At 45.9% G+C, this 27,402-nt stretch overlaps 2 protein-coding genes across 4 annotated transcripts in view; one reads left to right on the top strand and one right to left on the bottom strand.

The window, feature by feature from the left end:
* LOC129854592 (secretogranin-3-like) overlaps positions 1-27,402 on the top strand; it is a 181,773-nt gene that overhangs the window by 39,934 nt on the left and 114,437 nt on the right. The gene's annotated exons all lie outside the window — the stretch shown is intronic.
* On the bottom strand, positions 646-13,888 carry LOC129854595 (lysM and putative peptidoglycan-binding domain-containing protein 2-like). Of its 2 annotated transcripts, none has more exons than XM_055921832.1 (3): positions 13,365-13,888; positions 11,978-12,330; positions 646-1,907 (listed from the first exon to the last, which is right to left on the bottom strand). In XM_055921832.1, exons 1-3 carry the CDS (start codon positions 13,614-13,616, stop codon positions 1,856-1,858), a joined length of 657 nt encoding a protein of 218 aa, XP_055777807.1. In that variant the 5' UTR covers positions 13,617-13,888; the 3' UTR covers positions 646-1,855. The 2 variants fall into 2 exon arrangements, with proteins under 2 accessions (XP_055777807.1, XP_055777808.1); XM_055921833.1 differs by lacking the exon at positions 646-1,907 and adding an exon at positions 11,413-11,470.

Here is a 27,402-nt window from a genome sequence, read left to right as displayed (position 1 = left end):
GCATAAGTTTGAATATTGAGTCACATTCCAGATGATTCTCCGTATAGTTACATCTATCCTCTGTGATCCTTTGGAAACACATGAAGCTGTTCAACATGTTCAACTCTTCTTTCTTCAAACATTCAACTATCAGAGGGGCGGGTAGCCAGAGGCCCAGGCTTCTCACCTTATAGTCCAGTCAACAAGATGAGATTTGGAAGGATGCCACACGAGACGAGAGGAGCGGAACTCAGTAAAATGTACAACGACATTCATCATCAACAAAAACAACTAGGCAACCAAGAGAAGTCTGTTTTAAAGTTGCATTTATTCATCCTCAAAAATCAAGAAAAAACACATTAAAACTCAGCCATGGTTTAATTTGTACAGTATTTCACACACTTAAAAACAACAGCACATTCACACTTCAAAATGAGCTTTCCCTTTATGTCACCAATGAATGCTTCTAAAAAGGTAAACAAAACATTTAAAAGGCTTCACCACCCCTCCCATCCACAGCTTCACCACCCCTCCCATCCACAGCTTCACCACCCCTCCCATCCACAGCTTCACCACCCCACCCATCCACAGCTTCACCACCCCTCCCATCCACAGCTTCACCACCCCTCCCATCCACAGCTTCACCACCCCTCCCATCCACAGCTTCACCACCCCTCCCATCCACAGCTTCACCACCCCTCCCATCCACAGCTTCTGGTGAGAATTCAGTCGAGGGATACATCCAAAATGGCACCCCATTGTCTATGTTATATACTACTCTTGACCAAAACCCTACGGGCCCTGGTCAAAAGTAGTGAACCCTACGGGCCCCGGTCAAAAGTAGTGAACCCTACGGGCCCTGGTCAAAAGTAGTGAACCCTACGGGCCCTGGTCAAAAGTAGTGAACCCTACGGGCCCTGGTCAAAAGTAGTGAACCCTACGGGCCCTGGTCAAAAGTAGTGAACCCTACGGGCCCTGGTCAAAAGTAGTGCACTACATAGGGAATAGGGAGCCATTTGGGATGCACCCAAGGGGCGGCAGCGTAGCCTAGTGGTTAGAGTGTTGGACTAGTAACCGGAAGGTTGCAAGTTCAAATCCCCGAGCTGACAAGGTACAAATCTGTCGTTCTGCCCCTGAACAGGCAGTTAACCCACTGTTCCTAGGCCGTCATTGAAAATAAGAATTTGTTCTTAACTGACTTGCCTAGTTAAATAAAGGTAAAAAAAAATAAAAAAAATAAAATGTGGGGTATAAATAGGCTGCATTTATGGACGCAGCCTAGTTTCAAACACGGAGGAGGAGGAGGAGAGGAGGAAGAAGAGAGGAGGAGAGGAGGAGGAAGAAAGGAGAAGGAGAGGAAGAGGAGGAGGAAAAGAGGAGGAAGAAGAGAGGAGAGGAGGAGGAGTAGGAGGAGGAAGAGGAGGTAATACTGGAGGCTTCTCCATCTATCTATCTATCCATCCATCCATCTAGTGGACTGATGCTATTCTAGGAGGGATTGGATCATCAGAGTCACACCTGTGTGTATGTATGTGTGTGTGTGGTAAACACAGACCAGAGGGTTATTCTGTACAGCAGCAGCATGTAGACTTGTAGTGAGTGGATGAGTGTCATAGTAACAGACTACCTGCTGTTCAGATGATTGACAGCAGTTGAACAGTACAAAACCAGAAGAATACTAATAATACAACGTATGATAATGATACTAATATTAAAAAGGCAAAGGATGAATCCTCAGTTCAAACACTTAGACATGACGTCCAGTGTCATGGTTTGGTAAAAGAGAGATACAGGAAGGGAAAGGTAGGAAGGAGTGATGGGTGGACTTGTGGGTAGATGGGTGTTAATCAGGGCTTCAGGTAAACAAGTGTGTCCTTTAGATCTCCTGGTATGATGAAACAGGAAGTGTGTATTCCTCTTCACTGTCCCTGTGAACAAACAGAACACACACGTTAGCACGCACACACATATCAACACACACATAAACTGTACTGACCACATGCAGACTTTCCGCACCTCATCCACACTCACACCCACAGATATACACTCATCCACACACAGATATACATACACTCATCCCACACACACACACACACACAGATATACACTCATCCCACACAGATATACACTCATCCCACACACACCCACACAGATATACACTCATATCCACACAGACATACACTCGTCCCACACATACAGTGGGGAGAACTGCCGATTTTGCAGGTTTTCCAACTTACAAAGCATGTAGAGGTCCAGAAAATCATATTGTATGATTTTTAAGTAATTAATTAGCATTTTATTGCATGACATAAGTATTTGATACATCAGAAAAGCAGAACTTAATATTTGGTACAGAAACCTTAGTTTGCAATTACAGAGATCATACGTTTCCTGTAGTTCTTGACCAGGTTTGCACACACTGCAGCAGGGATTTTGGCCCACTCCTCCATACAGACCTTCTCCAGATCCTTCAGGTTTCGGGCTGTCGCTGGGCAATACGGACTTTCAGCTCCCTCCAAAGATTTTCTATTGGGTTCAGGTCTGGACACTGGCTAGGCCACTCCAGGACCTTGAGATGCTTCTTACTGAGACACTCCTTAGTTGCCCTGGCTGTGTGTTTCGGGTCATTGTCATGCTGGAAGTCCCAGCCATGACCCATCTTCAATGCTCTTACTGAGGGAAGGAGTTTGTTGGCCAAGATCCCGCAATACATGGCCCCATCCATCCTCCCCTCAATACGGTGCAGTCGTCCTGTCCCCTTTGCAGAAAAGCATCCCAAAGAATGATGTTTCCACCTCCATGCTTCACGGTTGGGATGGTGTTCTTGGGGTTGTACTCATCTTTCTTCTTCCTCCAAACACGGCGAGTGGAGTTTAGACCAAAAAGCTCTATTTTTGTCTCATCAGATCACATGACCTTCTCCCATTCCTCCTCTGGATCATCCAGATTGTCATAACTATACTATACTGTACTATACTGTTACTAACCACACAGAACCATACAGAACCAGACTGATAACTATACTGTTACTAACCACCCAGAACCAGACTGATAACTATACTGTTACTAACCACACAGAACCAGACTGATAACTATACTGTTACTAACCATACAGAACCAGACTGATACCTATACTGTTACTAACCACACAGAACCATACAGAACCAGACTGATAACTATACTGTTACTAACCATACAGAACCAGACTGATACCTATACTGTTACTAACCACACAGAACCAGACTGATAACCATAAGGTTACTAACCACACAGAACCATACAGAACCAGACTGATAACTATACTGTTACTAACCACACAGAACCATACAGAACCAGACTGATAACTATAATGTTACTAACCACCCAGAACCAGACTGATAACCATAAGGTTACTAACCACACAGAACCATACAGAACCAGGCTGATAACTATACTGTTACTAACCACACAGAACCATACAGAACCAGACTGATAACTATAATGTTACTAACCACCCAGAACCAGACTGATAACTATACTGTTACTAACCACACAGAACCAGACTGATAACTATAATGTTACTAACCACACAGTACCAGACTGATAACCATAATGTTACTAACCACACAGAACCATACAGAACCCAACTGATAACTATACTGTTACTAACCACACAGAACCATACAGAACCAGACTGATAACTATACTGTTACTAACCACACAGAACCATACAGAACCAGACTGATAATTATAATGTTACTAACCACAAAGAACCAGACTGATAACTATACTGTTACTAACCACATAGAACCAGACTGATAACTATACTGTTACTAACCACACAGAACCAGACTGATAACTATAAAGTTACAAACCACACAAAACCAGACTGATAACTATACTGTTACTAACCACACAGAACCATACAGAACCAGACTGATAACTATACTGTTACTAACCACCCAGAACCAGACTGATAACTAAACTGTTACTAACCACACAGAACCAGACTGATAACTATACTGTTACTAACCATACAGAACCAGACTGATACCTATACTGTTACTAACCACACAGAACCATACAGAACCAGACTGATAACTATACTGTTACTAACCATACAGAACCAGACTGATAACTATAATGTTACTAACCACACAGAACCAGACTGATAATTATACTGTTACTAACCACACAGAACCAGACTGATAACTATAATGTTACTAACCACACAGTACCAGACTGATAACTATACTGTTACTAACCATACAGAACCAGACTGATAATTATACTGTTACTAACCACACAGAACCCGACTGATAACTATACTGTTACTAACCATACAGAACCCGACTGATAACTATACTGTTACTAACCATACAGAACCAGACTGATAATTATAATGTTACTAACCACACAGTACCAGACTGATAACTATACTGTTACTAACCACCCAGAACCAGACTGATAACTATACTGTTACTAACCACACAGAACCAGACTGATAACTATAATGTTACTAACCACACAGTACCAGACTGATAACCATAATGTTACTAACCACACAGAACCATACAGAACCCAACTGATAACTATACTGTTACTAACCACACAGAACCATACAGAACCAGACTGATAACTATACTGTTACTAACCACACAGAACCATACAGAACCAGACTGATAATTATAATGTTACTAACCACAAAGAACCAGACTGATAACTATACTGTTACTAACCACATAGAACCAGACTGATAACTATACTGTTACTAACCACACAGAACCAGACTGATAACTATAAAGTTACAAACCACACAAAACCAGACTGATAACTATACTGTTACTAACCACACAGAACCATACAGAACCAGACTGATAACTATACTGTTACTAACCACCCAGAACCAGACTGATAACTAAACTGTTACTAACCACACAGAACCAGACTGATAACTATACTGTTACTAACCATACAGAACCAGACTGATACCTATACTGTTACTAACCACACAGAACCATACAGAACCAGACTGATAACTATACTGTTACTAACCATACAGAACCAGACTGATAACTATAATGTTACTAACCACACAGAACCAGACTGATAATTATACTGTTACTAACCACACAGAACCAGACTGATAACTATAATGTTACTAACCACACAGTACCAGACTGATAACTATACTGTTACTAACCATACAGAACCAGACTGATAATTATACTGTTACTAACCACACAGAACCCGACTGATAACTATACTGTTACTAACCATACAGAACCCGACTGATAACTATACTGTTACTAACCATACAGAACCAGACTGATAATTATAATGTTACTAACCACACAGTACCAGACTGATAACTATACTGTTACTAACCATACAGAACCAGACTGATAATTATACTGTTACTAACCACACAGAACTATACAGAACCAGACTGATAACTATACTGTTACTAACCATACAGAACCAGACTGATAATTATAATGTTACTAACCACACAGTACCAGACTGATAACTATACTGTTACTAACCATACAGAACCAGACTGATAATTATACTGTTACTAACCACACAGAACCAGACTGATAACTATACTGTTACTAACCACATAGAACCAAACTGATAACTATACTGTTACTAACCACACAGAACTATACAGAACCAGACTGATAACTATACTGTTACTAACCACACAGAACCATACAGAACCAGACTGATAACTATACTGTTACTAACTACACAGAACCAGACTGATAACTAAACTGTTACTAACTACACAGAACCAGACTGATAACTAAACTGTTACTAACCACACAGAACCATACAGAACCATACGGATAACTATAATGTTACTAACCACACAGAACCATACAGAACCCAACTGATAACTACACTGTTACTAACCACACAGAACCATACAGAACCAGACGGATAACTATACTGTTACTAACCACACAGAACCAGACTGATAACTATACTGTTACTAACCATACAGGTCCTTGGCTGGCGGATGTACTGTAGTACCATACAGCTGAAACATAGATATATACATATGGCTCTGGTATCACAGGAGGCTGGTGAGGAGAGGCCGGTTCATAATAAATTATGGAATGGATTATATTGAATGGTATCAAACACATGGAAACAATGCGTTTGATACCATTCCATTTATTCTGTTCCAGCCATAACTATGAGCCTGTCCGCCCCAATGAAGGTGCCACCAGCCGCCTGTGTCAGGTACACTTAGCACCTTCCATCTTCTCTCCATCACTCCTTACCACCTTCCTTAACCGCCTTCCATCTTCTCTCCATCCCTCCTTACCACCTTCCATCTTCTCTCCATCCCTCCTTAGCACCTTCCATCTTCTCTCCATCCCTCCTTACCACCTTCCATCTTCTCTCCATCCCTCCTTAGCACCTTCCATCTTCTCTCCATCCCTCCTTAGCACCTTCCATCTTCTCTCCATCCCTCCTTACCACCTTCCATCTTCTCTCCATCACTCCTTAACCCCTTCCATCTTCTCTCCATCCCTCCTTACCACCTTCCATCTTCTCTCCATCCCTCCTTAGCACCTTCCATCTTCTCTCCATCCCTCCTTACCACCTTCCATCTTCTCTCCATCTCTCCTTAGCACATTCCATCTTCTCTCCATCACTCCTTACCACCTTCCTTCACACCTTCCATCATCTCTCCCACTCTCTTTCCTCTCCTTCATTTAGTCCTTGCTTCCCTGATACACACATACCCTTATTCTCTCCCTCTCTCTTTCCTGGCAGATCTATAATTAGCTGATAGATCAGTCTGCAGAGGGTTGAGGCCTCCTATGTGACCTAATAGGGATGCATCTCAATAGCCTACAGTCGAGCTTGGACCATAAACCCCAAATTACCAACACCGACATTTCTAACTCATACCCAAGCAATTTTCCCCCTAGACTGTTTTCAGATAAGTGGACAGGAAGGAGAGGTGGACAGGAAGGAGAGGTGGACAGGAAGGAGAGGTGGACAGGAAAGAGAGGTGGACAGGAAGGAGAGGAAACCTCTATCACCTTAATTATTAGATAATAGTAATTAGGTCAGCCTGCTGCTGTGACCTGAGCACCGTGTGACCTGAGCACCGTGTGACCTGAGCACCATACTGCTCCCAGAGCATTGTTCATCCATTATTCAGACTCAATAAGGCACCACGGCAACCCACATTCCAATTAGACCAGCAGGTGTGTGTGTCTCAGAGTAACAGCACAGACTGCCTGTTACCAACTATAACTGTGCTCAGCTGCAGAACATCTAACCCAGTTTCCAGTACCAAGTCTCAGATCATGTAAAGCTTGCTTTACTCCATAGCTTCAAAACTATATTAAAACTATATTTAAAACTGCATTTCTCTTTCATCCATAGCTCTGTATGAAACATTTTGAGAGTGGTTACATCCCTCAACTGTTAACCAAAACAAGTGTCAGGGTGACGGCTTGTTGTTTTCTAATCCCAGATTGCCCGTTTAAACCAGTTTCACTTCAAGGAAACCATGACATTTCCTCTAAATCCTGTAACATATCTGTTAAACCACAGAGCACTGAACCCTAATGCTGCCCAGCTGTAGGTTGATCAGGTTATGGTCTCCTTAGAGACCTGGGGACGCAGGCATCAGCCCTCCGGGGACGTAGGCATCAACCCTCCGGGGACGTAGGCATCAACCCTCCGGGGATGCAGGCATCAGCCCTCCGGGGACGTAGGTATCAACCCTCCGGGGATGCAGGCATCAGCCCTCCGGGGACGTAGGCATCAACCCTCCGGGGATGCAGGCATCAGCCCTCCGGGGACGTAGGCATCAACCCTCCGGGGACGCAGGCATCAGCCCTCCGGGGACGTAGGCATCAACCCTCCGGGGATGCAGGCATCAGCCCTCCGGGGACGTAGGTATCAACCCTCCGGGGACGCAGGTATCAACCCTCCGGGGACGCAGGCATCAGCCCTCCGGGGACGTAGGCATCAACCCTCCGGGGACGCAGGCATCAGCCCTCCGGGGACGTAGGCATCAACCCTCCGGGGACGTAGGCATCAACCCTCCGGGGACGCAGGCATCAGCCCTCCGGGGACGTAGGTATCAACCCTCCGGGGATGCAGGCATCAGCCCTCCGGGGACGTAGGCATCAACCCTCCGGGGACGCAGGCATCAGCCCTCCGGGGACGTAGGCATCAACCCTCCGGGGACGTAGGCATCAACCCTCCGGGGACGCAGGCATCAACCCTCCGGGGACGCAGGCATCAGCCCTCCGGGGACGTAGGCATCAGCCCTCCGGGGACGTAGGCATCAGCCCTCCGGGGACGTAGGCATCAGCCCTCCGGGGACGTAGGCATCAGCCCTCCGGGGACGCAGGCATCAGCCCTCCGGGGACGCAGGCATCAGCCCTCCGGGGACGCAGGCATCAGCCCTCCGGGGACGCAGGCATCAGCCCTCCGGGGACGCAGGCATCAGCCCTCCGGGGACGTAGGCATCAACCCTCCGGGGATGCAGGCATCAACCCTCCGGGGACGTAGGTATCAACCCTCCGGGGACGTAGGTATCACCGTTCTCAGAGTAGGCGTGGTGCTATAGGGTTAGTTTCCCCTCTACAGGCAATCTAAAGGCGTCCACATACATAGGTTGAGTTTGCTCCTAGCAGAACTCAGCTAAGCCAAGTGAACGTCTGTTCTTGCATACTCCCTTAAAATACCTTCGCTTTAAAAACAAGAAAAGCATCAATATTACCGTTTGTCCCTCTTGAGACACTGTAGAAGCAAGTACAGTTCCTCAAAATAGTCTGAATTAATCTAAGATGAAATGAATTACAGATTTCTTAGTTGACGTTTTTGCCGAGGTCTCAGTCGCGCAATTTTACATCTAACTAAGATACAGTATTATCTGGTACAGTATTTCTCAAGTGAACAAAATGTGCATGAAAACTAGTTGCCGTCGAATGACAACAAACACTTAATTGAAGAATCCGCACTGTTGACCAATCACCAACGAAGGATCGTAGACTTCAGCTACCGAAGAAAAAGAGTTGTGCTCAAACAGACGGAAAGATGGTATATATGGTAAGCCTTATTCCTTGTGATCTAAAAGGCTAAACTGATCCTAGATCAGCACTCCTACTCTGAGACACTTTGTGGATGCAGCCCCTGGCCTAGCCAGGGAGAGAGCACAGTTGCTGCCAGCGTGACTCAGGACTGCCTTGGCAGTTCCTCTAACTTAAATAGTATGTGTGTGTGTGGAGAGAGTGCGTGCATTAGTGTGCACATGCCAGTCAACTTGCCGATCTTCACAGACGTGACTGTGTCTCAGCACGCATAGTCAGCGAGACAAGCTCAGGCCTGACTTATGCTGAATTCCAAATAGACCCTACTCCCCTAGAGACCCTACTCCACTAGACGGCCCCTACTCCCCTAGAGAGACCCTACTCCCCTAGACAGCACCTACTCCACTAGACGGCCTCTACTCCCCTAGACGGCCCCTACTCCCCTAGAGAGACCCTACTCCCCTAGACGGCACCTACTCCACTAGACGGCCCCTACTCCCCTAGAGACACCCTACTCCCCTAGAGATACCCTACTCCCCTAGAGAGACCCTACTCCCCTAGAGAGACCCTACTCCCCAAGAGAGACCCTACTCCCCTAGACGGACCCTACTCCCCAAGAGAGACCCTACTCCCCAAGAGAGACCCTACTCCCCTAGACGGACCCTACTCCCCTAGAGAGACCCTACTCCCCAAGAGAGACCCTACTCCCCTAGAGAGACCCTACTCCCCAAGAGAGACCCTACTCCCCAAGAGAGACCCTACTCCCCTAGAGAGACCCTACTCCCCTAGAGAGACCCTACTCCCCTAGAGGGACCCTACTCCGCTAGACGGACCCTACTCCCCTAGAGAGACCCTACTCCCCTAGACGGCCCCTACTCCCCTAGACGGACCCTACTCCCCTAGACGGCCCCTACTCCCCTAGACGGCCCCTAATCCCCTAGACGGCCCCTACTCCCCTAGACGGCCCCTACTCCCCTAGAGAGCCCCTACTCCCCTAGAGAGCCCCTACTCCCCTAGAGAGCCCCTACTCCCCTAGAGAGACCCTACTCCCCTAGAGAGCCCCTACTCCCCTAGAGAGCCCCTACTCCCCTAGAGAGCCCCTACTCCCCTAGAGAGCCCCTACTCCCCTAGAGAGATCCTACTCCCCTAGAGAGATCCTACTCCCCTAGAGAGATCCTACTCCCCTAGATGGACCCTACTCCCCTAGAGGGACCCTACTCCCCTAGAGGGACCCTACTCCCCTAGACGGACCCTACTCCACTAGAGAGACCCTACTCCCCTAGACGGACCCTACTCCCCTAGACGGACCCTACTCCCCTAGACGGACCCTACTCCCCTAGACGGACCCTACTCCCCTAGACGGACCCTACTCCACTAGAGAGACCCTATTCCACTAGAGAGACCCTACTCCCCTAGACGGCCCCTACTCCACTAGACGGCCCCTACTCCACTAGACGGCCCCTACTCCACTAGACGGCCCCTACTCCACTAGACGGCCCCTACTCCACTAGACGGCCCCTACTCCACTAGACGGCCCCTACTCCACTAGACGGCCCCTACTCCACTAGACGGCCCCTACTCCCCTAGACGGCCCCTACTCCCCTAGACTCCTAAAATCTGAAATGGTTGAATAGGTGGAGGACTTCTCCCTCCCTCCCTCTTTCAGTCTTCCCATTCTATCTCACTCTTCCTCTCCTTCTCAGTCTGGGATCTACAAACTACTCTGCAAAAACAAAACATGTCATTGCTTGTTGTTTGCTTGTCTCTCAGTCGTGTAACGTCATCCGTTTGAATGTAATCTGAGCAGTAATAGAGGTTTAACAGATAGGCTGTACTGAGTCAGGTGGCCTGGGATCAGACCAAGACACTGTGGATGGACATCTCTCTCCTGACGCATCAATACACACACACAGGGTGAAGGCATCTGCAGTGACAACATCTTCTGCTCTCAGCCTCCTACCCTCCTACTCACTCACTGTCTCTCTCAGCCTCCTACCCTCCTACTCACTCACTGTCTCTCTCACACACACACCTGATCTCAGCCCCTCACCACCCACAGTTTGGCAGGAAGTCTGCATGACTCAACATTTATGACTAGCAGCCAATCGCAGGCCAGGAGAGAGGGGCACTGGCCAGTGGGAACTCAGAATCCGACAGGCATCCGTCACCTGCATCTGCGTAAGCAGGACGTCACACTTCCACAGGCAGCTTTCTGATTCGACGTCTCGCTCACAGGCAGTCTGCTGATTTGACTGCTGGTTTGAGTGATGCGCCTGGACGAAGCAACTTTTAACTAAGACAAGAGTTGGCTAAAGGACAACTGCTAGTCTGAATTTCTAGTCTGAAAACCACTGCTAGCTCCTACCACTTCGTTAGACTTGAGGATTTGTGTTACCTACCCCAAGCTGATTGGTTTTATCTTAGCGGGCGAACACGTCCTGTGGTATGCAGAAGGGATAAGGTGAATGGTTGTCAACTCAGTTGTTCAGTTCAATGTGGTTCACTGAGTGTGCCAGGGGCAAATCTGAAAATTGAACACTATTACCTATATAGTGCACTATTTCAAATGGCACCCTATTCCGAACATAGGGCTATGGTCAAAAGTTGAGCACTATAGGCTCCCGAGTGGCGCAGCGGTCTAAGTGCTGGAGGTGTCACTACAGACCCTGGTTCGATTCCAGGCTGTGTCACAACCGGCCGTGATTGGGAGTGCCATAGGGCGGCGCAAAATTGGCCCAGCGTTGTCCATGGGGTTTGGCCGGGGTAGGCCGTCATTGTAAATAAGAATCTGTTCTTAACTGACTTGCCGAGTTAAATAAGGCTTAAATATAAATAAATAAATAGGCCCTGTTCAAAAAGTAATGTACTAAATATGGACTAAGGTGCCATTTTGGACGAAACCCATGTGACTGGCTATCACCACGTTGGCGTATTCCAACTCTTACCTCACTTCCTCTTCTTTGAGCCTGCGTGCTGCCTGCTTAGACTGTTTAATCTGCAAGTCCAGTCTGTGCAGGAAGTCTTGAGCCGACAGCTCTTCTGGCTGGGGCCGTTTATAACTACTACTGTCCTTTTCCCCAGGGCCAGGGGCCGGAGGCGGCGAGGGGCCCTCCTCAGTGTCCCTGTCCTGCCCCACACACAGGGGGTGGAAGTCCTGGTGCTGGGGATCTCCGTCGGGGGACTCTAGAGACAGGCCGTTGAAGGGAGAGGTCTCTGAGACCACAGGGATGTTGAGGGTGTTACGCAGGAAGATACAGTCGTTACTGAACAGCTTGTTAGTCCTCTTGATCTGCTCCATCTGGAATCATATATGTGACATAACGATTATAACACATTAATAAAATGGTATAACAAAACAATAACAGTATTAATAACAGGTTAACAAAGCAATAACATCAGTATTAATAACTGCAGTCACAAAGCAGTCATAACATAAATAGAAAAACTAACAAGATTGTAAAAACAAGGTCGTAACAACAGTATCAATACTGATGGAAATGTAGGTAGTAACACATGTTGTTATTGAGTGATCGATGAGCAATGTACTCTGTCAGGAAGTACATTGTCTGTCAGGAAGACAGACACTCCTAGAAGCCCCTAGGGCAGGGATGGGCTACTCCAGACCTGGAGGGACAGTGTGTGCAAGCGTTTGTTTCACCACAACACTAACACACCAGATTAAAGGAAAACCAGCACACTGTGCTCCTTCAGGACTGGAGTAGTCCACAATGGTCATCAGTGACAGTGAGCTACAGAGATGGGAATGATGACTGCCAAACACTGCACGTGGCTGAAGTTGCTCACACAAGATCACAAGACCCTTTGTGTAACCTGTTTGTTCCAGTTCTCTATTGCACTGGTGTCCTACAGGTATGGAGACAGTAGCCAACAGTGCTACACTGTAGCACATTCTGTTATGAGTCATGATGACCATGTTGTTAATGCAACAATGTGACAATGTAGCTAATGTGGAACAGGAAACGCTCAGGCCTTGTATAGGATGAAATCTGATACTGAAGTTTCTGGGTCGAAGCCTGCCCAGTCTGTCCGTTGCATTCAGGTATCATGAGAATAAGTCATAAATGTTTGGATCTAATAACAATTTAATCGTGTAGTAGGTCTATGCTAGTTCAATCTTGCAAGCACTGATTTTATTATACTCGCGACCATGATATAACAGCGTAGCAAATAGGTGGTCCCAAAAAATGCTCGCATGCATGACAGTTGATGAAAACAAATGCGCGGTGAATGAGATTTCACATTTTAATATCCACAACCATAACACAAAAGACATTCACACAAAACGTGTGTGTGTGCCGGTAATAACCTTACCGTTACTTCGTATTTGAGGGCTATGCCCTGCAAAGTGTCGCTGTCTGTGACCCGATGCTCTATGTATTTCTCGCCGAGAGAAGCCGCGACGCTAGCCGTACTCCCGTAAGACCGGATCTTGGTTCGGGCCAGACTCTGAGACAGTTCACTATCGGATTCTGAACCGGACCGGGACCGGGGAAAGATGGGCTGTCCGATACCAAACCTCGCTCCACCATCCCTCATCGGCAGGACAGGCGAGTACTCCGCCATCTTCTCTCGGTAGCTGCTGGTTGGTTTGTGATGCGCCGACTGCACTCAGCTAACCTGGGCTAGGAGGTAGCCAAGTGGCTGGCTAGCTTACTCAGTCAGGCTGCGGGAAGATTGCCATTTCTAGTTTGGTGACACATGTCGATCCTGTGTGAATGTGGCATATTTCAGGTCAGGCAAAACCGAGCCGTTCGCTGTTTGGTGCCACAGACAGACAGACAGACACTCACAGACAGTCGTTACTTACTTACGTTGCAGACGTAAAAAAAAAACGTGGAACGCTCGGTGTGAATTTGGGGCAATGCAATTGGATACGCACTCCAGCGTGTCTTCGCCGCTCCACGCTTGTGACGTCACCAGTGTCATTTGAGAGCACAGTTTTGGCATACTGCCAGCTAGGGCCCAAACATGCAGATGTTGTTTTACAGTAGGCCTATCTGATTAAAAAACTGTCAGTCTACTTTAAAAAAGATATATATGTTCACACCTAACCATTGTGAAATAGAGTGAATATATACTTTATTGTCGATTTGATTAGAATAGCACCCATGGATGGAGAGCAATTTTGGGGTTAAGTGCCTTGCTCAAGGACACAGCAGTGATTTGTGGGCCTACCTACCAGCCTGAGGCTGCTGCTATTGCCTGGCTGTCCTTCTTGGTAAGTTTCATGTGTCTGTGAGCTATGTGTCTGAGGAATGTAACAATGACCAGGGACACAGGGGCAGGGGAGGAGGAGAGGGGGGGGGGGGGGGGGGTGAGGACCAACCCAGTGACCACCACAAGTGTTACATATCAAATTCTTATTGACTGGATTTTTAAGAAGAACTTAAGATGTGCTATCTTGTCTTTGTACTTTTCCATCAATAGAGATTGTGGTTTGGGAGAGTCTCTCATAGAGAGGAGTGGATGGTGGTTTGGGAGAGTCTCTCATAGAGAGGAGTGGATGGTGGGAGAGTCTCTCATAGAGAGGAGTGGACGGTGGGAGAGTCTCTCATAGAGAGGAGTGGATGGTGGGAGAGTCTCTCATAGAGAGGAGTGGATGGTGGGAGAGTCTCTCATAGAGAGGAGTGGACGGTGGTTTGGGAGAGTCTCTCATAGAGAGGAGTGGATGGTGGTTTGGGAGAGTCTCTCATAGAGAGGAGTGGATGGTGGTTTGGGAGAGTCTCTCATAGAGAGGAGTGGATGGTGGGAGAGTCTCTCATAGAGAGGAGTGGATGGTGGGAGAGTCTCTCATAGAGAGGAGTGGACGGTGGTTTGGGAGAGACTGTCAGAGAGGACTGCTCTCTATAGTCTGTCTCTTCTCAGATGACATGAAGAGGAAGCAGGGACAGATTGGGACCAGAAACCGGACCACTTTTTTTATCTCGAGGCCCCCATATTAGTCAAACAATGATCATTTTGCGCAAAAACACAAATTTAGATAGGCCCACAGGGCTAAAACTGGACCAGTCCACCTGGCATTTACCTGAAATGTCCTATGACCAGTCCTCCCCTGAGAGGAAGTGTATATGTGTCTTTATAGCAGACATGTTCCGAAAACAAACACATGTCCATGACAATCAACCACTTCTGGCTAGTAGGGCCACTCTCTCTTCAAATGTCCATTGTTCTCTGTTAGATATGGACAATAAAGTTGTATTGTATAGTATCAACATTAAACAGTCTGTACCATTAAACAGTATCTACTATGTTATTGTATACTGAAGTGACCCAGAACATCAACCACGTATCACAGTCATAGTCAGTAAAACTTTCCTATTCTATTGTAGTCACTGTTATGCTCATGTTGGACAAGCTGGCAGTACTATAGTGATGGCAAGGTCTCAGATGTAGAGATTACACAGGGACACAACGACCAGCGAGGGCTGATGTCTCATACATACACACAGACACACACACACACGTACACACACATTTCTCTGAATGCATCACCATATTGAAATGTAATTTGCTCAAAAACAAATATTGTGTTACTGAGGGAACAAAAGTGGAGGAATAGAATCATGAACCCTGTATGATTAATTCATATCATTAGATGGAGATTATACTTCTGTCATGTCCTTTTTTCTCTGACATTTAACTAATGGAAATCACATCATTAAAACACATGTACGGGCAGATGAACAGAGAGAGAGAGAGAAAGAGAGAGAGACAGAGATGAAGGGAGAGAGATAGAGCAGAGTACAATAGATTTGAAGGGTAGAGAAAGAGAGAGAGAGATGAAGGGGATAGAGAGAGCAGAGGGAAAGAGATAGAGATGAAGGGGAAAGGGAGAGGGAGAGAGAGCAGAGCGATAGATAGATGAAGGGAGAGAGAGATCAGAAAGAGCAGGGAGAGAGGTGGAAAGAGAGAGGTGGAGAGAAAGATAGAGAGATTGGGCATAGAGATCCTATAATTGACTGTTCTATATAATTGTGTGGATGGGGAAACTGCAACAACAAGTGGGGTGGTGAAAGAACAAGAAGAGAGAGAGAAAAAGAGAGAGAGAGAAAGAGAGAGAGAGGGAAAGAAAGAGGACGAGAAAGAGAGCGAGAGAAAGTGTATGCACACATACACATACACACATTTCTCTGAATGAATCACCATATTGAAATGTAATTTACTCAAAAACAAATATTGCATTACAAGTGGGAAACAAGAGGAGAAATAGATGAATGAATCCTGTATGATTAATTCATATAATTAGATGGAGATTATGGTTTTGCAACATTCTTTTCTCTCTGAAATTCAACTTATGGAAATCACATCATTAACACACATGTAAGGCCAGATGGGCAGAGAGAGAGAGAGATGAAGGGGGAGAGAGACAGCAGAGCGAAAGAGAGTAGAGCGCAGAGAGAGTGGAGAGAGAGAGAGAGAGAGAGAGAGAGAGAGAGAGAGAGAGAGAGAGAGAGAGAGAGAGGGAGAGACCACTGACCACTTTGACTGACCCCAAATGAAGAAAATCCTTGACTATTTGCAGACTCATTGAGCATAGCCTTGCTATTGAGAGAGGCTGCCATAAACAGACCTGGTTCTCGAGAGAAGACAAAATGAGGTGGAAACTGAGTTACACTTCCTAACCTCCTGCCAAATGTATGACCACATTAGAGACACATACAGTACCAGTCAAAAGTTTCGCCACACCTACTCATTCAATGGTTTTTCTTTATTTTTACTATTTTCTACATTGTAGAATAATAGTGAAGACATCAAAACTATGAAATAACACATGGAATCATGTAGTAACCAAAAAAGTGTTAAACAAATCAAAATGTATTTTATATTTGAGATTCTTCAAAGTAGCCACCCTTTGCCTTGGTGACAGCTTTGCACTCTCTTGGCATTCTCTCAACCAGCTTCATGAGTTAGTCACCTGGATTGCATTTCAATTAACAGGTGTGCCTTGTTAAAGGTTCATTTGTGGAATTTCTTTCCTTCTTAATGCGTTCGAGCTAATCAGTTGTGTTGTGACAAGGTAGGGGTGGTATACAGAAGATAGCCCTATTTCAGTCCCTCCAGGATTCTGCAATCAGTGCAGAATTATGTGAGAGCTCGCAATTTTGATCAATCCCTGCACTTTTAGCGCATAAAAGGGTCCAATCAAAAGCGGGGTTCGTAATTTTGACCAATTACTGCACTGTACCGTGGAAAATTGCACAATGCATCCACACATCAACAATGTTTTTTCCCCCTGGCCTGTCAGCGTATTCATGTGCGAAGGTGATGGGTGATTGTCAATGTCTGACAGTACAATAAACAGAAATCAATCTCATTTGCCAACAAAAATAACAGCTAAAGACCGTGCGAAACAATATCCAAATGTTTTTGGAAACGAGAGAAAGTCACTCCGAATCAGCAAAGCATATGAGAATGTCAGAACAGTTCCCACAGTGGTGGCAGATCACCATGACTGAAGTGGTAGCAGAGAAGACTGTGGGAAGCACTGGAAGAATCAAGGTGAGGGGTGTTTTACTCAACTTTTACTCCGCTAACCTTGGCTTTAGTAGTGTGGTCGGCACTCTGCTCTCCCCAGTCTAACCTTGGCTTTAGTAGTGTGGTCGGCACTCTGCTCTCCCCAGTCTAACCTTGGCTTTAGTAGTGTGGTCGGCACTCTGGCTCTCCCAGTCTAACCTTGGCTTTAGTAGGGTGGTCGGCACCCTGCTCTCCCAGTCTAACCTTGGCTTTAGTAGGGTGGTCGGCACTCTGCTCTCCCCAGTCTAACCTTGGCTTTAGTAGGGTGGTCGGCACTCTGCTCTCCCCAGTCTAACCTTGGCTTTAGTAGTGTGGTCGGCACTCTGCTCTCCCCAGTCCAACCTTGGCTTTAGTAGGGTGGTCGGCACTCTGCTCTCCCCAGTCTAACCTTGGCTTTAGTAGGGTGGTCGGCACTCTGCTCTCCCCAGTCTAACCTTGGCTTTAGTAGGGTGGTCGGCACTCTGGCTCCCCAGTCTAACCTTGGCTTTAGTAGGGTGGTCGGCACTCTGGCTCCCCAGTCTAACCTTGGCTTTAGTAGGGTGGTCGGCACTCTGCTCTCCCCAGTCTAACCTTGGCTTTAGTAGGGTGGTCGGCACTCTGCTCTCCCCAGTCTAACCTTGGCTTTAGTAGGGTGGTCGGCACTCTGCTCTCCCCAGTCTAACCTTGGCTTTAGTAGGGTGGTCGGCACTCTGCTCCCCAGTCTAACCTTGGCTTTAGTAGGGTGGTCGGCACTCTGCTCTCCCCAGTCTAACCTTGGCTTTAGTAGGGTGGTCGGCACTCTGCTCTCCCCAGTCTAACCTTGGCTTTAGTAGGGTGGTCGGCACTCTGCTCTCCCCAGTCTAACCTTGGCTTTAGTAGGGTGGTCGGCACTCTGCTCTCCCCAGTCTAACCTTGGCTTTAGTAGGGTGGTCGGCACTCTGCTCTCCCCAGTCTAACCTTGGCTTTAGTAGGGTGGTCGGCACTCTGCTCTCCCCAGTCTAACCTTGGCTTTAGTAGGGTGGTCGGCACTCTGCTCTCCCCAGTCTAACCTTGGCTTTAGTAGGGTGGTCGGCACTCTGCTCTCCCCAGTCTAACCTTGGCTTTAGTAGGGTGGTCGGCACTCTGCTCTCCCCAGTCTAACCTTGGCTTTAGTAGGGTGGTCGGCACTCTGCTCTCCCCAGTCTAACCTTGGCTTTAGTAGGGTGGTCGGCACTCTGCTCTCCCCAGTCTAACCTTGGCTTTAGTAGGGTGGTCGGCACCCTGCTCTCCCCAGTCTAACCTTGGCTTTAGTAGGGTGGTCGGCACTCTGCTCTCCCAGTCTGTCTATGGAGCTGCTCAAGTTTGTAAAACTTAATACGGATCATGAAAGCACAATCTTTCAGGATTTTTTAGAAATGGTAATACTGTTTAAAAAGTACATATCAACCACAAAACTCTATTTTTAAGTTCTGTTCTTTATCTCACCTACGACCCTTTCAGAAAAAAATCACAATCTCAAGTATTTTGAAGACAATTTATGCGAAAGAAATATCAATCCTCAAATTGAAAGCGATTGATCAGATTTGAATCTATTTGGGGGGTTTTGAGAGAGAGCGAGAGAGAGTGTGAGTGTGAATGGGAGGTGCATCTCGTGTTGGTAGCAAGCCCCCAGCCTGATGGAGAGGTGTGTGTGTGTGTGTGTGAGTGGATTTTTTTTTTTTTTTTTTTACCTTTATTTAACTAGGCAAGTCAGTTAAGAACAAATTCTTATTTTCAATGACGGCCTAGGAACAGTGGGTTAACTGCCTGTTCAGGGGCAGAACGACAGATTTGTACCTTGTCAGCTCGGGGATTTGAACTTGCAACCTTCCGGTTACTAGTCCAACGCTCTAACCACTAGGCTACGACAGAGCACTTTAGATGTTTCTAATAGTTTTTGTATTCTGCATAAAATTATCCTAAAATTGAGCACATATTACTTTTTATTGCTTTATATGAAATGAACATGAGAAAAAAAACATCGCAAAATGTATCGGAGAATTTCAGAAAAGTTGCTGCAAAATCAAGCATTTTTGGCTGCAGAAATCACCCCCAGAAAATCCTGGATGGACTGGTAAAAGACCAAGTCCATATTATGGAAAGAACAACTCAAGTAAGCAAAGAGAAACAAATGCAGTCGCAAAAACCCTCAAGCGCTATGATGAGACTGGCTCTCATGAGGACCACCACAGGAAAGGAAGACCAAGATTTACCTCTGCTGTAGAGGATAACTTCATAATAGTTAACAGTTCATTAGAGTTAACAGACACATCTCATCATCAACTGTTCAGAGGAGACTGCATGAATCAGGCCTTCATGGTCGAATTGCTGCAAAGAAACCACTACTAAAAGGACACCAATAAGAAGAGACTTGCTTGGGCCAAGAAACACGATGAATGGACATTAGACCGGTGGAAATCTGCCTTTTGGTCTGATGAGTCCAAATTGAGATTTTTGGTTCCAACCGCCATGTCTTTATGAGACGCAGAGTAGGTGAACGGATGATCTCCGCATTTGTGGTTCCCACCGTGAAGCATGGAGGAGGAGGTGTGATGGTGTGATGGTGCTTTGCTGCTGACACTCAGTCATTTATTTAGAATTCAAGGCACACTTAACCAGCATGACTACCATAGAATTCTGCAGTAATAAGCCATTTCCATGTTGTTTGCGCTTAGTGGGACTATCATTTGTTTTTCAAAAAGACAATGACCCAAAACACACCTCCAGGCTGTGTAAGAGCTATTTGACCAAGAAGGAGAGTGCTGGAGTGCTGCATCAGATGACCTAGCCTCCACAATCATCCGACCTCAATCCATTTGAGATGGTTTGGGATGAGTCAGACTGCAGAGTGAAGGAAAAGCATCCAACAAGTGCTCAGCATATGTGGAACTCCATCAAGACTGTTGGAAAAGCATTCCTCATGAAGCTGGTTGAGAGAATGCCAAGAGTGGCAACGGGTGGCTACTTTGAAGAATCTAAAATGTTAAATATATTTGGATTTGTTTAACACTTTTCTGGTTACTACATTATTCCATATGTTATTTCATTATTTTGATGTCTCTAACACAGTTCGCTTTGATTACTCTACAATGTGGCAAATAGTAAAAATAAAGAAAAACCCTTGAATGAGTAGGTGTGTCTAATTTCTTGACTGGTACTGTAGTTTCCACAGATCACTCAGACGCACAAAGAATTTGAAAAACAAATCAAACAACTCCCATATCTGTTAGGCGAAATAACGCAGTGTGCGATCACAGCAGCGAGATGTGTGGCCCGTTGCCTTGAGAAAAGGGCAACCAGTGTACAAACAACATTGTAAATACAACATATATTTACTGTATCTGTGTATTTATTTTCCCTTTCATACTTCAACTACTTGCACATGATTACAACACTGTACATGGACAATAATATAACATTTTAAATGTCTATATTCTTTTAACTTTTGTCAGTGTAATGTTCACTAATGTTTCCCTTGTTTATTTCCCTTTTGTTTATTGTCTCTTCCATTTGCTATGGAGGTAGCGGTCCTGCTGCTGGGTTGTTGCCCTCCTACGGCCTCCTCCACATCTCCTGATGTACTGGCCTGTCTCCTGGTAGCGCCTCCATGCTCTGGACACTACGCTGACAGACACAGCAAACCTTCTTGCCACAGCTCGCATTGATGTGCCATCCTGGATGAGCTGCACTACCTGAGCCACTTGTGTGGGTTGTAGACTCCGTCTCATGCTACCACTAGAGTGAGAGCACCGCCAGCATTCAAAAGTGACCAAAAGATCAGCCAGGAAGCATAGGAACTGAGAAGTGGTCTGTGGTCACCACCTGCAGAATCACTCCTTTATTGGGGGTGTCTTGCTAATTGCCTATAATTTCCACCTTTTGTCTATTCCATTTGCACAACAGCATGTGAAATGTATTGTCAATCAGTGTTGCTTCCTAAGTGGACAGTTTGATTTCACAGAAGTGTGATTGACTTGGAGTTACATTGTGTTGTTTAAGTGTTCCCTTTATTTTTTTGAGCAGTATATGTTTCCCATGCCAATGAAGCCTCTTGAATTGAAATTGAGAGAGAGCAGAGAGAGAGCAAGGAGAGAGCAGAAAGAGAACTGAAAGGGGGAGATGAAGGGAGAAAGAGAACAGAGAGAAAGACACAGAACAAAGGGAAAGAGAGAGAAAGAGCAGAGAGAGAGCAGGGAGAAAGACACAGAACAGAGGGAAAGAGAGAGAAAGAGCAGGGAGAAAAACACAGAACAGAGGGAAAGAGAGAGAAAGACAGAACAGAGGGAAAGAGGGAAAGAGAGAGGACGAGCAGAGAGGGAGCAGGGAGAAAGACAGAACAGAGGGAAAGAGAGAGAGAAGGAGAAAGTAAAGTGAAGGAGACAGAGTGAAAGGGACAGTGATAACAGAAAGAGAGAGACTGTGAGGCTATGTGTCATCAATTATACATAGCAGTGAGCATGTGAGGTGATATATTTTCTCTGTCTGGCCTAACCTGTTGAATGAGTTTAAATCAGTTCATTAGTGTCGTGTAATAATACCAGCCCTCTGAGACAGCTGCTCACCTCAACACTACACCTTTAAAATACATCTACAGGGAGAAAGAGATAGAGCAATGGGGAGAGACTGAGAGAGATTGAGAGAGACAGAGAGAGAGAGTGTGAGAGAGAGAGAAAGAGAAAGCGATAGAGAGAGAGAAAGCGAGAGAGAGAGAGAGAGACAGAGAGAGAGAGAGAGAGAGAGAGAAAGCGAGAGAGAGAGAGAGAGAGAGAGAGAGAGAGAGAGAGAGAGAGAGAGAGAGAGAGGGGAGAGAGAGAGAGAGAGAGAGAGAGAGAGGACTGAAGCTTCAGGACCAGAACATCCAATCAATCAGGATAAACCAACTTACAACACTGTCTAAACAAAACTATATTGCTTATTGGGAAACACAAGCACAAACACAAAGCAAAATGCAATGCTATCTGGCCTTAAATCGACAGTACACTGTGGCTAAATATTTGACCATGGTTTCTGATCAAAACCTTAGAAAAACCTTGACAAAGTCCTGGCTCAGTGAGCACAGCCTTGCCATTGAGAAGGGTAGACACAGGAAAACCTGGCTCCCTGTAGAGGAAATGCTGTGCAACTACTGCACAACAGCAGAACCTGAGACAGAGCTGCATTTCCTGACAAAATGTCAGAAATATAAAACAAATAGAGAGTGTAATTTCCCCAAATTTGAAACTCTTATTCAAGGTTTCAAAGACCTCTCTGATGAGAGTAGGTTACCCGTCCTGTTGGGGGAGGATGCAGATAGCTGTGGGTTGGCAGCGCACTACATTGCTGCCTGCCATAAGATGAGGGACAGTGTCTGACAGACCAATCAACCTGCACATGTACTCTACTGTATGTTTATTGTTATTGTTGAATGTATGGTTATTTTGACCCTTGGTTATTGTTGTTACTGTTGTCCCGTTGACAATTTTGATTCTCATTTTTATATTGTAAATAAGCTTTGGCAATATGTACACTGTTACGTCATGCCAATAAAGCAAAAATAATTGAATTGAATTGAATTGAGAGAGAGAGAGAGAGAGAGAGAGAGAGAGAGAGAGAGAGAGAGAGAGAGAGAGAGAGAGAGAGAGAGAGAGAGAGAGAGATGAGGGAGGGAGATAGAGAGAGAGAGAGAGAGAGAGAGAGAGAGAGAGAGAGAGAGAGAGAGAGAGAGAGAGAGAGAGAGAGAGAGAGAGAGATGAGGGAGGGAGATAGATAGAGAGAGAGAGAGAGAGAGAGAGAGAGAGAGAGAGAGAGAGAGAGAGAGAGGGAGATAGAGAAGGAGAGATAGAAAGAAAGAGAGATGTGAGAGAAAAAGAGATTGGGGCAAAGCGATCCTATAATTGACTGTTCTATATAATTCTGTGATTGAGGAGGCAGAGCAGCAACAGGTAGGATGGTGAAACAAGAGAAAACAAGATAGAGAAGAAGAGAGAGTGCAAGAGAGAGAGAGAGAGTTTTAAATCATCTTTATTGGGTCCGGGAGCCCACAACACAATAAAAACTCATACAAAACCATAGTTACACATCAATTAAAAACACAACACCAAATCCTCCTCCACAGTAACTAAACACAGCAGCCTCTGAATACCCCATATACTCATAAAAAGATCAATATTGTTAACCAGTTTTAATAGGCTGTCCCCGAATGACCTGTACTTTAGCCCAAATATAAACAGTTGGGAAGAGAAAACCTCTCCCAAAGCTGAGAACCAAGAAGTGATCAGGTCAATCATCCCGACCAACCTGGGACACTGTAAAAACAGGTGTGCCAGAGTTTCAGACTCTGCACAGAATAGACATCCTTCCCCAACAGTAGGATCCAGGTGTACCAGATGCATATTGGTGGCTATGGCTCCATGTATTATCCTCCATTGGAGGTCAGCTGTCCTCTTTTCAATAGGCAGTTTGTGAAAAGAGGCTCTTCAAAAAGCCACATCCCTGGTGGCGTGCCGGCCTTACGGGACTTGACAAGAACTCTCCAAGCCTGCATAACAGACTCATAGAATGGAGTCAGGCCAGACAAATCACCCCCCTCCAGCTTTAAGAGGAAAAGGTGCTTGTCTAAGCCCAAACAGCCCGCTCTCCTCATTAGTGTGTAGGCTGTGTCGACCCAGCTAGAACCGTCACTGTACAACAGTCTCTGGGCTGCTTGAAGCCGGAAAGCCATGATCCTGGAAGAAATGTCCACCTGGCCTTGCCCCCCCTCGTGCAGTGGCAGGTACAGGGCTGCAGCTTTAATCCAGTGTTGTCCAGACCAGAAGAAATTGACAAGGGTCCTCTGAAGCTCTTGTATCAGACCCCCCGGTGGCTGTAAAATCATTAGTCTGTGCCACAGGGTAGAGGCAACAAGATTATTAGCTACCAGTACCCTTCCCCTATAAGACAGCTGGGGTAGCACCCATTTACACCTTGACTGTCTGGCACACCCTTTCTCCACTACACCCTCCCAAAACATGACATCATGTAACAATTTAACATTAAAATCCCAGTACGGTGATGACTTTCGTGGACAAGTGAATATCAACAGACACATTATGGTGATCAGAGAAACCCACAGAAATAATATCACACCTTCCAACCCTACTACAGTAGTGATCAGATACATATAACCTGTCTAACCTTCCAACCCTACTACAGTAGTGATCAGATACATATAACCTGTCTAACCTTCCAACCCTACTACAGTAGTGATCAGATACATATAACCTGTCTAACCTTCCAACCCTACTACAGTAGTGATCAGATACAACCTGTCTAACCTTCCACCCCTACTACAGTAGTGATCAGATACATACAACCTGTCTAACCTTCCACCCCTACTACAGTAGTGATCAGATACAACCTGTCTAACCTTCCAACCCTACTACAATAGTGATCAGATACATACAACCTGTCTAACCTTCCAACCCTACTACAGTAGTGATCAGATACATACAACCTGTCTAACCTTCCAACCCTACTACAGTAGTGATCAGATACATACAACCTGTCTAACCTTACAACCCTACTACAGTAGTGCTCAGATACATACAACCTGTCTAACCTTCCAACCCTACTACAGTAGTGATCAGATACATACAACCTGTCTAACCTTCCAACCCTACTACAGTAGTGATCAGATACATACAACCTACAACCTGTCTAACCTTCCAACCCTACTACAGTAGTGATCAGATACATACAACCTGTCTAACCTTCCAACCCTACTACAGTAGTGATCAGATACATACAACCTGTCTAACCTTCCAACCCTACTACAGTAGTGATCAGATACATACAACCTGTCTAACCTTGCTGCACTGACTCCACCTTCATTAACTTTTAGCCATGTGTACTGCCTAACTTTTGCATTCCTTCCTCTCCACACATCAGAAAGCTCAAACTCAGCTAATAGACCAGACAGGCAAGTGGCTGACTGCAGATGAGGTTCTTCAGCAGTGCAATCAACAGTAAAATCTACTGTACAATTCCAGTCCCCCTGAGGGCACAGACCCCTGACTCCCTTCTACCACATCCCTCTCAACACTCCCCACTTGCACCCCATCACTCGTACCAGGCATCTCCTCCACTACCTGGGAGACTAGCCCCACCTGAACCCCCTCCTGTACCCCATTACTCATAGTGGGCATGTCCTCCACTACCTGGGAGATTAGCTCCACATGAATCCCCTCCTGTACCCCAGCACTCGTACTGGGCACCTCCTCACCAGTCTGAGGAACTGGCTCTTCAGATCCATCCTTACCTTCTACAACAATATTTTTCTGCTGCATAGCATTCTCCTCTGGTACAAGTTGCAACTCCGTGCCCTCAACACGGACAACTTGTTCCTCAGCAACAGGTGCTTGTGGCTGTTCTACCACTGTCGGCCCACCTCTCCCTACATCAGTGGGCCCAGGCGTTACGAGGACCACCTGCGCCCTCCCTCTGCCTTCTCCCTTTTCAGGCAAGCATGTTGCTTATGGCCAACATCACCACACTCAAAACACCGTTGACTACCCGTACTAGCATAAGCCATATACAGTCTGTTGTCATACTTGACTTTAAACGATAACTCCAAATTCTGCTCCGGTGAGTTCAAAAACATAGACACCTGTCGCCGAAACGTCATAACCTGTTTCAACGCCGGGTGTTTGCAACCCAACGGGACAACCTTAATTGAAATTGCGAACTTCCCAAACCGCAATAACTCGCACTCCAATAGCTCATTGGGAATAAACGGCGGTACATTTGAAATCGTTACCCTTGTTGACGGAGAAAAAAGTGGTAACTTGAATAACCATTCCTCTAAGAAGTACTCCGTGCTCAACCATACGATCTACAAGGCGCTCTTCTTTAAGAAGTACGCCATGCTTAACCATACGATCTTCAAGACTCTCTTCTTTAAGAAGTACTCCGTGCTCAACCATACGATCTACAAGACGCTCTTCTTTAAGAAGTACTCCGTGCTCAACCATACGATCTACAAGACGCTCTTCTTTAAGAAGTACTCCGTGCTCAACCATACGATCTACAAGACGCTCTTCTTTAAGAAGTACGCCGTGCTCAACCGTACGATCTACAAGACGCTCTTCTTTAAGAAGTACTCCATACTCAACCGTACGATCTACAAGACGCTCTTCTTTAAGATGTACTCCGTGCTCAACCGTACGATCTACAAGACGCTCTTCTTTAAGATGTACTCCGTGCTCAACCATACGATCTACAAGACGCTCTTCTTTAAGGAGTACTCCATACTCAACCGTACGATCTACAAGACGCTCTTCTTTAAGATGTACTCCGTGCTCAACCGTACGATCTACAAGACGCTCTTCTTTAAGAAGTACTCCGTGCTCAACCATACGATCTACAAGACGCTCTTCTTTAAGAAGTACTCCGTGCTCAACCATACGATCTACAAGACGCTTTTCTTTAAGAAAAACCACCACCGCTTTATTCATCCGTGACGCATAAGCAACATTCTCATATCCTACATTCTCCCCTACGGCGACCAAAAACTCCTCCACAGTGACAGTAGCTTCAGTAACACACCTAAAGCCGTGCCGAAGTGACAGGGGCGGCATCCCCATGTGGGTCGCCATCCTCGCCAAAACCAAGGTAATTTTGACACGAAAAACAAAATACTTAATTCTACCACAACTAAATAAAAATAGCGATAACCTTAATCATGCATAGGAGAAAAAAAAGATACCACCAAGAAAAGGTAACGTAAAAGAAAAACCAAGATATCTAACTCTACATAACACTCACACTCACTCACTCACACAATTCCCAGCATGCACCAAACACTCCCAGCATGGCACAGAGA

Source organism: Salvelinus fontinalis, chromosome 4, assembly GCF_029448725.1.
Source record: "Salvelinus fontinalis isolate EN_2023a chromosome 4, ASM2944872v1, whole genome shotgun sequence".
NCBI classification, from domain to species: domain Eukaryota; kingdom Metazoa; phylum Chordata; class Actinopteri; order Salmoniformes; family Salmonidae; genus Salvelinus; species Salvelinus fontinalis.
Note: the sequence above shows the minus strand (reverse complement) of the source record. Positions and strands in the feature narration are given on the sequence as shown.

Bases quoted from the DNA above. Each gene is read 5' to 3' on its own strand.
- LOC129854595 (XM_055921832.1), bottom strand. From the start codon at position 13,616: ATGGCGGAGTACTCGCCTGTCCTGCCGATGAGGGATGGTGGAGCGAGG. The intron at 12,331-13,364 runs GTAAGGTTATTA...ATATGATTCCAG, and splicing joins CCCTCAAATACGAAGTAACG to ATGGAGCAGATCAAGAGGAC. The intron at 1,908-11,977 runs GTAAGAGTTGGA...GTTTGTTCACAG, and splicing joins CTCAAAGAAGAGGAAGTGAG to GGACAGTGAAGAGGAATACA.